At 53.8% G+C, this 10,700-nt stretch overlaps 2 protein-coding genes across 2 annotated transcripts in view; one reads left to right on the top strand and one right to left on the bottom strand.

The window, feature by feature from the left end:
• The window catches only part of Rcor2 (REST corepressor 2), a 7,546-nt gene extending 6,176 nt beyond the window's left edge, over window positions 1-1,370 (bottom strand). The window contains exons 1-2 of the mRNA XM_029564077.1: window positions 1,281-1,370; window positions 962-1,171 (exon numbers count right to left, since the gene is read on the bottom strand). Coding sequence (XP_029419937.1) covers window positions 962-1,147 — 186 coding nt within the window. The 5' untranslated portion in view covers window positions 1,148-1,171; window positions 1,281-1,370. The remainder of the gene's footprint in view (window positions 1-961; window positions 1,172-1,280) is intronic.
• An 8,014-nt stretch (window positions 1,371-9,384) lies between these two features.
• Window positions 9,385-9,666, top strand: LOC103735066 (ubiquitin-like protein 5). Its single transcript, XM_008834172.3, has one exon. The coding sequence runs from the start codon at window positions 9,405-9,407 to the stop codon at window positions 9,618-9,620; it is 216 nt and encodes a 71-aa protein (XP_008832394.1). The 5' UTR covers window positions 9,385-9,404; the 3' UTR covers window positions 9,621-9,666.
• The last annotated feature ends 1,034 nt before the right edge of the window (window positions 9,667-10,700 follow it).

Raw genomic sequence — 10,700 nt, 5'->3', positions numbered from 1 at the left:
CTCCCCGGCGCGCTCGCTCTCTCCGCCGCGCTCGCGCTGCCGCCGCTCGCCCGCCCGCTCGCTCGCTCTCCGCCGCCGCTCGCTCCTCGCGCACACAATGAAGCTGCTGGCAGGGAAGTAGTGCCGGCTGCGGCCTCAGCACCCCTCCCCCAGCCGATGCCTCCGCCAGCTGAACATCTGGCCCTGGGGTGGGAGGGAGGGCCCGGGGGCGGGGCCTGGGGGCCGGGGCTAGACCTCTAGGGGGTGGGGTCAGAGCCTAGGATAGCTAAGCGCGTCCCTCCGTGGGAGACCCCCTGGTGGCTCTGGGCCCGCAGACCTGGCCCCTGGGGGAGACCCCACTGCGCCCCAGAAGTAGCCTTGGGTCAGCCCCACCCATGCGCACACCGGCCCCATACACCAGTGGGCTCGGGTTACTGTCGCCTGCCCCGGGGGCCCAGAGGCCGTCTGCCCGCCCGCCGGGTGGAGCCCAGCTTTTCCTTCCATTTCCCTTCCTACCAAGGAACTCCCCGTCCCCCTTCCGCATGGAGGACCCCCCCCATGCGCCCTTGGGGGCCAAAGCGGATGGGAGGCCGGACAGGCGCTGGATGAATTTCTCCAAGAGCTACTGGGGCAGAGCCTGACTTCTGTTGGATCTGTGGGTCCCTAGGGGTCACCCCAGTTTCCCCTTAACTGCTGCAGTCTTTACCCCAAAAATAGTGGTGCCAAAGGCTCCGAGGTGGGAAAGGCAGATGTAGGGGAAGGTCTGGGCTGAAGGGGGCGGGAGGAGTGGGTCTCCTCCCCAGGGGGTTCAGTGTCACCCCAGCTGGAAGCAGCATCCCCCTCCCCCCGACAAGCACGGGCAGAGTGACAGACAGGGAAGCGGGTTGGGAGGCACAGACGGAGATGGGGGAGGGGGTGGGCAGAGACTTTCAAAGCCAGACCCAGCCACCCTGCCAGGCACACAAAGAGCCAGCACACTCACCGGCAGCGGCTCAGAGCCTGTGAGCTGCACCGGTGCCTGTCCCCGCCGCCCGGGGCACGTGCTGCAGTGCACACAGGCCGAAGCCCCCGCCCGCTGTCCGTCCCAGGAGGAGCCCCGGACTCCTGGACACACCTCTACCCGGGCACACCACGCTGTGCCCAGATCGAGCCGAGCCTGCATTCGCATCCTCCTCTCCCTTCATCGGCCACTCTGTAATCAGATTCCTAAATTTAGAAGCTGCCCTGGGCCCAGCCGGGGATCCCCACCCCCACCCATTGGTTGTGGCCGACCCGCCGGGGTCCTGCGGTCAGACCACGACCTGGCTGGGTCCGCCTGTTCCTGGGGGCTCCCAGCTTGTGGCCGGCAGAGTCAGGCGCGACCCCACCCGACTCCAGCACTGTCGGGCCACAGAGGGCCACCCAGTCAGAGGCCACGTTGCCCGCCACACCTCCCGCCAGAGTGATGGGGCCTTTTTCCTCCTCTTAAATCATGAACTGGGCACCAAGCCCCAGGGTGGGGAGTTCTAGGACAAAGGAAGTGAATGAATGAATCAAAGGCTATCTGAGCTGAAGGGGTTCGTTCCAAGAGGCAAAGCGACCCCTAGAAATGAGTGGCAGGGAGCCAGCCCTGTCCCTAGCACCTCCACCCTTTAGGGAGGTGCGCTTATTTCTGTGCTTTCTGCCTAGCTGGCAACCATGATGCACACCACCCTCTCCTAGGATAACGGCTTTCATCTTGCGACTGGCGCCCATTAGTCAAGGCCTCCATTGGGTTCCCCATCCCCCACTTGCCTTCTCCACACTCTAGGATCCTGGGCCAAGACCCCACCCCACCCAGGCCTAAGCATCAAGCTTAGTTCTTGCCTCCTCCTTCCAGCCCCAGGTGCCCTCGCACATGCCCTAGCAGGGAACCCCAGTCACCGGCTTCCCTTCTGTCCCACAGCCCGCACCCCTCCCACACACTGAGACCTAATTCTGTTCTAGCTTCCCCCTGGAACAAGGCAGCAGGGCCAAAGGAAGATCCTGCTTTGGGGGTGGGGGCAGGGAAGGGAGGTTTATTCTTGGGATTGGGTCCTGGGCCCTGGTGTGTGGAGCCTTCTAGCAAGGAAGTGGGACACAACACTGGAGGGGCAGCAGAGGGACAACTGCGGGGGCCACAAGGTGCAGAGAAGTGGCTGGTTCCCAGTGACCAGTCTGGTCCCTAAGGGGAAAGGGAGCAGGGGAGGGGCAAGGCCCCACCCCTCCCACCTGCTGCAGCCGCCCCCTCCCCAGCTGGCCCCCTCTTTTGTGCGAAGGCACACAAAGGACAAGGGGCCCTGGCCGGTCTGGCCATCTGCTCCCAGCAGCCTGGAGGCTCTTAAAGAGACAGCACCCCCTCCCTGCCGCCCTAGGGCTGTGGGGTGCGGCTATGCCGCAGGACTCAGTCTCAGCAGCACCCCAGATCCCACCCAGCATTCCCTGGCACCCCAAGTCCTAAGGTCAGGAATCATCTTCCCCCAGGCCTGGGGGGCAGAGGTGCCACGTGGCCAGGAACATGAGGTGTGGGAAGGGAGAGAGGCAGCCAGGGACCAGCCCCTCCTCTCAAGCAGCCTGAGGAAGCAGAAGCAGGCAGCAAGAACCCGGTCCCTCACCTCCCTGAGGCCACCTGCATGCTTAGTGAGAGCACAGGTCTCCCGGGAATGCCCTCCCGCCATTTTGACAGATGAGCTTCTACCCTTGGCAGCAGGGAGGGAAGGCGACCACTACAGTGCTTTGCCTTCTAAGGGATGCAGGCCAGGGAGCAGGCTGCCTCACAGCAAGCCTGAGCCTGCAGTTGGGCACATTTAACCCCTGTGCTCTTCCAGATGAGGAAACTGAGGCTTTGCTTGGCCCCACACTGGCCTCTGCCTGAAGCTTGCCTCCCAAGCCTAGGCCCTGAAAGGTTTCTGGGCTCTGATTCCCAGATTCCCAGTAAAAAGCCAGCCATAACCCAGCCAGAGCAGAAGAGCTCTGTGAACCTCTCAGCTCAGACACAAACGTGCTTGATAGGATTGTGTCATTGTGTTTTACTGTTGTGTTCTCAGGGCCTGGCATACAGCAGGCACTCAGCATTTGCTGAAGGAATGAACAAATGTCAGGGGTCCACAGATCCTTTTTAGCTGGGCTTCTGCATGCTGAACCTTCCAGGCATCTTGCCTCCTCCTCTTCAAGGTGAGGCAGAGGGACAAAGGTTGAACAGGGATGCTGGGAAAGAGGAGGGTGACCTTGGGTGAGCCACCGAGCCTCCCCTCCTCCCAAAGGCGGGGGCAGCTCCAGCCAATCCCTAACCTGCCAGCCCTGCCAGACAGACTGGGACTGTCCCAAGCAGAGGCTGGAGGCTGGCTGCTGTGGTGTGGTGCCTGGGACCCTCGCCAGGCCCTCAGTGGCCACAGCCAAGGGGCTAAACTTGGGGAGGGAAGCAGGCTGGTAGGCCTGGGGTGGAGGAGGGAGGCAGGACCCAGGCAGAAACCTGGCTGAGCAACTGAGGGGTTCTCCCCTTGCTGGGAAGTAGAAGGGCTTGGGGACTGCCCCCTGGCCCCTCAGTGATACTCAGACAGGAATTCCTCCTTCCCAGTCCTTGGCTCCTCTTAGGGGCCCCCTGGCAGGCTGTGGACCCAGGATGCTGCCTCCCCATCCCAGGGTCCCGTTGGTGATCCCCACCCCCTAGCTCCACCCATCCCACCCCCACTGGTACCAAAAAAAAAAAAAAAAAAAGACTGAAAGGTGACAGAGGTGGCAATTGGTGTTTGGCACCACCTTAGCTCCGAAGCTAAAGGAAGCACTGGGGCGGAGCTGAAGCAAGCTTGAGGTCCGTCAAGAGGGGACCCCAGGCTTCCTGACTCCAGCCCAGGGAAATCTGATACCCTGAGCCAAATGCCTCCAGAGCTGGTGAGGAAGGGTCTAAAGACCTTGGCTGACAGGCAGGAAGGGGACAAGGGCCTCTCAGACATCATGAAGGGATCTTCCCTCCTCCTTTCCACCCCCAGGAGCCTGCTTCCGTTCCTGAAGCTATAGGAAGATGGCCCCTCACTCTCACCTGGGCCACAGCTGCGCCCTCTGGCGGTGGCAGCACAGACGGGGGAGGGGGGCCCACCTTCACCTACGTATGACTATCCTTCCAAGAAGGCGGAGCCTGGCACCCTGAGAATCCAGGCTCAAGAGTGGGTGCCTGGCCTTTTATCCCCCCGATCTATTGGAGTAACCAAGTCTTCGCTCTGTCCCAAAGCAGTCACAAGCAGTCAGAAGAGACTTGGGAACACACAGGACCAATGTCGGCCAGAAAGCTCCAATCTAGGGTAAATTCCAACTCTGCTTCTCCCTTGCTGTGTGGCCTTAACTTAGTGACTTGTCCTCTCTGACCCGCTGTCCCTCCAGCTCTGAAAGGGAATGCTAATTTTCACCTCATCAATTATTAAGAGGATCCAGTAACATCTCAGACCGAGTATAGCAAGTACATCTTTCAATATCGGTTTCCTTGTGGAGAAGGGTTCTCCGCACCCAACACCCCTGCAGGCCTTTTTGGTCATAGCTCACTGTTCCACGAGGCAGCCGGTACCCTGTAGATCAACTCAAAGCCAGCCCTATTGGTCTAATGGACCTACAGAGGACTCTGGGGCTGACCTCCCTTCCAGGACATCAGAAGATCAGCTCCCTCCCTTTAGAACTGCCAACAGCTCCAGAATCCTGCCTCCTCTGATCCTGCCAATCCATAATTCGAACGTAACTGGATACAGTTTCTTCATTTCTTCTATCAATCCCCACTCCTGCTCAATAGCCTTCCATGGCTTCCCAGCTTCTCCTTGCAAAGCTGTCCCAACCTGGTATTCTGGTATTCGCTGGCTCTCTAGCCTGTGCTTGATCCAGCCAAACAGGTCTGTTCACCATCCCCTGAGCCCCACCTGGAGCCCCTGCAAACACTGGCCTGGCCTGGCCCACCCATCTGAAAGCTCCAGGCCCAGCCCCTCCCTCAGGACTCCTGGGCCCAGCAGATCAGCTCTGCTCTGCCAGGGCATATCCAGGGCTTCAGGACCTACAGCCAGCACCCTCCAGCACCCCCTTCCTGGACCTCCTACCCTCACCAGGTGGCCCTCTGTACATAGCCTTGCTTCCCACTTCAGTGGGAGGAACTCCATTCACAGCCTGCTCTCAGCTGTTTCCATCTCTTTCAAGGCCACCTCACTCCAGGCTCCCTACAACCTCCCAGTGCTTTGGTTCTTATGCACCTCTCCTCCATGGTTCTTTCCCCCTCCGCCCGGAAATCTGCTTCATCCTTCCCTCCGCACCCCAGCCAAGCCCCTCCCTTCCCCTTTCCAGCCTCTCTCTCCATGACTTCCCTTTCTGCTAAAGCTACTGCTGTCTTTTTTACCCCCAAGCTGGGCTTCTTGAAAAAGGTTGTTCACACCCCACTCTCCCTGCCGTCACCTCCCACTCACTTCCCAACCCAGGCAGTGCCACCCGACAGGAGCTATCTGCCAAGGTCACCAGCAGAGTGGTTATCTCTAAAGCCAGAGGCCTTTAGTGGGGATGGTCTTTCCACCTCTGGACACTAGTGGTTCACTGGCTGCCCGCCTGGCCGGCCTCCAAACGCTTTCTGGTTGTCTTTGGGGTTCCATCGGCATCCCTCCATTCCCCAGGCTCTGATGTTTCTGTCTAGACTATGATTACCACCCACCAAGTATGTCCCCCAGCCCAGTCCCCTACTCCAGGCTCCAATCTCCATACCATCAGGGACCACCTCTCAGGACTGTAAATATGGTCTTGAAGGGAGTCTTTACCACTGTCCAGCCTGCCCCTTGCTACTCCTTTCTCTCTAAAACCCAAAATGGTCATGTCTTCCTCTCCTTTGCTTTCAGGCCCTCGCTCTCCAAAATTGCTGTTGATACCCCTCCACGGGGACCCTTCTCCAGCTGTCCCCTGCTGAGACTTACACCAGCTTCCTTGCTTCCTCCTTTGCCCTTTTCTCTGTCTTCTATTCTGCAACCATGATGATCTGATCAAGCGAAAAAAATCTGATCAAGTCAGTCCCTGCATCTTATTATCCTGTCTCCAAAAAGGGGAGAGGCAATAAGATGACTGGGGAAGGGGACTGGAGAGATGGCTTAACAGTTAAAGCACTGGCTGCTCTTGCAGAGGACCCAGGTTTGGTTCCCAGCTCCCACATGGCGGCTAACAACCACCCATAATTCCAGTTCCAGGGAATTTGATGCCCTCTTCTGACCTCTGGGGGCATTGCATGATACAGATGCACTTACATGCATGTAGGTAGTATACTAAATGTACATACATACATAAATATACAGGTAGTATACACATAAAATAAATAAAATATTTTAAAAAATTTTTTTGGTTTTTTTGAGACAGGGTCTCCCTGTAGCCCCAGCTGGCCTGGAACTCGCTTTGTAGGCGAGGCTGGGCTTGAACTCAGAGATCTTCCTGCCTCTGCCTGGGACTAAAGGCATGTGCCACTACGCTTGGCTTAAAAAAATGGTCTCTTTTTTTGAGACAGGGTCTCCCTGTAGCCCTAGCTGGCCTTGATTTACTATGGAGACCAGGCTGGCCTTGAACTCACAGAGATCCGCCTGCCTCTGCCTCCCAAGTGCTGGGATTAAAGGTGTGCACCACCACACCTGGCCCCCCAATTTTTTTTTTTTTTAAAAGATGTCTCAGGGCTGGAGAGATGGCTTGGCAGTTAAGAACACTGGTTGTTCTTGCAGAAGACCTGGGTTCAAATTCCAGCACCCACATGGCAGCTAACAACTGTCCCTAACTCCGGTCCTAGGGGATCCAACAGCCTCTTCTGACCTCCGCAGGCATTGCACAACAGGAGTGCACTTACCTACATGCAGGCAATACACACATACACATAAAATAAGTAAATAAATAAAATGTTTTAAAAGTTTAAAAAATAATAAAAGATGTCTCAGTGGGTAAAGTACTTGCTGCTAAGTCTGAGTATCTCAGTTCAATCTCTAAGAGGACCCACATGGTGGAAAGACAGAACTGGATTCCAAAAGTTGTCCTCTGACCTCCACACTGCACTGTGGCATGCCCCGCCCCCCCAAAAAAGACAGGGTCTTCTGTATCCCAGGATGATCTTGGACTCCTGATCCTCCTGCCTCCACCTTTCTGGTGCTGGGATTACAGGCATGTACCACCACACCCCATTTATTCAGTGCTAGGGATCATACCTGGCAGGTTTTGTGTATGCCATGCAAGCACTCTACCAACTGAGTTACCTCCCCAGTCCTTGGCAACTATCTTTGGTCCTCAAGAAAAGCCAACTAGGAAGCCAGTAAGATAGTTCAGTCTGTAATGGCACTTACCACCAAGCCTGCCCACCTGAGTTTGATACCCAGAACCCACAAGATAGAGGGAGAGAACCAACTCTCAAAAGTTGTCCTCTGACCACCACACACACCAGACGGATGGATGGATGGATGGATGGATGGATGGGTGGGTGGATGGATGGATAGAGATAGATAGATAGATAGATAGATAGATAGATAGATAGATAGATAGATAGATAGATAGATATAAAAAAAGAAGTTTAAATGGGGACTGGAGAGATGACTCAGTGGTTAAGGGCACTGGCTGCTCCTGCAGAAGACGGCGCAGGTTCAGTTCCCAGCACCCACATGGTGGCTAACAGCCATCAATAACTCCAGTTCCAGGGGATCTGACATCCTCTTCTGGCCTCTGTGGCTATTGCATACATGGGTACACATATATATCCATGCAAAACTAATATACATAAAATATAAATAATTTTGTTAAAAATTTTTCAGAGCCAGGCATGTGGCACACACCTTTAATCCCAGCACATGGGAGAGGCAGGTGGATCTCTATGAGTTCAAGGCCAGCCTGGTCTATATAGTGAGTTCCAGGACAGCTGGGGCTACAGGGAGACCCTGTCTCAAAAAGACCCCCTCCCAAAAAAAAGGAAAAAAAATTTCAGAAAAGCCAAGTCATTGGTGCAAGCCTGTCCTTTTAGCTGCTCAGGAGGCTGAGGCAGGAGAAACAAAAGTTCAAGGCCAGCCTGGGCTACAGAGTGTGTTCAAGGCCAGGGCAACTTAGACCCTGACTCAAAACAAAGCCAGCCAGATTCTATACCTGGGAACCAAAAATCCCAGCACTCAGGAATTTAACCCAGGGTTGCAAGTTCAAGGCCAGCCTGGGCTACATAATGAGACCTAATCTGGATAAATAATTAAGAAGAGAGCTGGGAATGTTGGTACACTGGTAGACTGTTCACCTAGCATGCATGAGTGAGTTCTATCCCTAATATAGCAAACCAATAAAAAACAACAGGGCATGGTTCTACACAACTGCAATGTCAGCATTTTGGAGGTTGAGCCAGGAGGATGCAGGATTTAAGCCTGGACTACAGAGCAGAAACCTGTTTTGAAAAAACAGGAGGGCTGGGTTGGTGGTTCAGTTGGTTCAGTGCTTGCTGTGTAACCATGAAGACATGAGATAATCCCCAGCGCCCACATAAAAAAGCCAGGTATTAGCAGTGAGAGGCAGTGGCAGAGATCTCCATGAGTTCAAGGCTAGTCTAGTCTACATAGTGAGTTCCAGTCCAGCCAAGGAAACACAGTGAGACACTATTTAAAAAAAAAAAAGTGCAGGGCTGGAGAGATGGCTCAACAGTTAAGAGCACTGAATGCTCTTGCAGAGGACCCAGGTTCAATTCCCAGCACCCATATGATGGTTAACAACCATCTGTAGCTCCAGTTCCAGGGTATCTGATGCCTTCTTCTGACCTCCGAGGGCATTGCACGACACGACATGCGGGCAATACACTCATACACATAAAAATAATTTTTTGGCGTGGCGGTGCACACCTTTAATCTTGGGTGGATCTCTGTGAGTTCAAGGCCAGCCTGGACTACAAAGTGAGTTCCAGGACAGCTGGGGCTACAAGGAGACCCTGTCTCAAAAAGACCCCGCCCCCAAAAATAATAAAATTAAAAAAAATAAAAAAATAATTTTTTAAAGTTGGGGGGCAGGCTAGAGAGATGACTTAGCAGTTAAGAACACTGGCTGCCCTGGCAGAGGACCTGGGTTTGATTCCCAGCACCCACATGGTGGCTAACAACTGTTCATCATTCCAGTTCCAAAGGAATTTGATGCTCTCTTCTGATCTCCTCAGGCATTACACTTACATTCATTCAGGCAATACACTCATACACATAGAAATAAAAATAACAAAATTTTTTTTTTGTCTTTTTGAGACAGGGTCTCCCTGTAGCCCCAGCTGTCCTGGAACTCACTATGTAGACCAGGCTGGCCTCGAACTCACAGAGATCCCCCTGCCTCTGCCTCCCGAGTGCTGGGTTTAAAGGTGTGTGCTACCACACCCAGCAAAAAATAAATATTTTTTAAGAAATACAAATTATTGAAGTTGTGGCATTGTTCCAGTCACAATGATTGAGGTGGTTTGTAATGACTGTCTGGGGAAGAAAGTGTGCGTCAAGTGCAACACCGATGACACCATCGGGGACTTGAAGAAACTGATCGCAGCCCAGACTGGCACTTGGAATAAGATGGTGCTGAAGAAGTGGTACACAATTTTTAAGGACCACGTGTCTCTGGGAGACTATGAAATCCACAATGGGATGAACCTGGAGCTTTATTACTAGTAGAGTTCATTCCCCCAACCCACCCTTCTCCCCCAATCCTGCCCTCCTCTCCTACCATGATCTGACACACTGTATGAATGCCTGATTTTTGTTTTGTTTTGTTTTTTGTTTTTCGGTCTTTTTGAGACAGGGTCTTCCTGTAGCCCCAGCTGTCCTGGAACTCACTATGTAGACCAGGCTGGCCTTGAACTCACAGAGATGCGCCTGCCTCTGCCTCCCGAGTGCTGGGATTAAAGGCATGTGCCACCACGCCCAGCAAATGCCTGTTTTTAACAAGTCATGTGAATAAAAAAATTTGTGTGCTGCTTCAAAAATTAAAAAAAAGAAATACAAATTATTTTTGTTTAAAGCCCCCTCAGAAAGCTAAGTTGGAAAACAATTTAGGAAGACACCATTGACCTCTAGCCTTCCTATATACACACATACACTGCACACACACGAACACATGTACATGCATCCCAAAAAAGGAAGGGGGAGGGAAGAGAAAGAAAGAGAGAGAGAGAAAGGCCAGCATTGTGAAGTGCACCATGAAAAGATGGGGAAACATGAGTTTCTTGATGATATTGAGCTCTTTGGTCAACCTCGTCCTCTGAAGCCACTGGGCCTTTGAATCTTTCTCCTAGGAGCCAATCCACTTGGAGTCGATTTGAGCTCAGTTAATTTCCATTCTCTGTCACACACATTCTCTGTGACCACAGCCTCAGAAACAAGGCAACTGTCCCGCATGATTCCAACAGAAGGCCTCAGCAACATTGTGCATGTGACTGCTGCTCCCTGGAACGAAGCTCAGGTGTCACCTTGTCGTGGACAACTGCCCCCTCCCCACCTGAACACTGACCACTGACCTACTTACCTGGCTGCTGCCTCCTAGATGTCCTGAGTTCACACAGGGTGAAGCCTCCATCTTACCCACCTAAGCTCCTAGTGAGGTTCCACAGCAACTGATGCAAAGTAGATTCTCAACACAACACAGGGCTGCTGAGGCTTCCTGCTTGCCCCAACTTCTAAGTGCTTGGATCCTTCTTAGTCCAAAGACATCCACACTGCTCGCTCCTGAGTCACCTCTGCCAAGCTTGCCCT

The sequence above is a fragment of the Nannospalax galili genome, unplaced genomic scaffold (genome assembly GCF_000622305.1).
Source record: "Nannospalax galili isolate Female #2095 unplaced genomic scaffold, S.galili_v1.0 scaffold1677, whole genome shotgun sequence".
Classification (NCBI taxonomy): Eukaryota; Metazoa; Chordata; class Mammalia; order Rodentia; family Spalacidae; genus Nannospalax; species Nannospalax galili.
Note: the sequence above shows the minus strand (reverse complement) of the source record. Positions and strands in the feature narration are given on the sequence as shown.

Bases quoted from the DNA above. Each gene is read 5' to 3' on its own strand.
- LOC103735066 (XM_008834172.3), top strand. From the start codon at position 9,405: ATGATTGAGGTGGTTTGTAATGACTGTCTGGGGAAGAAAGTGTGCGTC.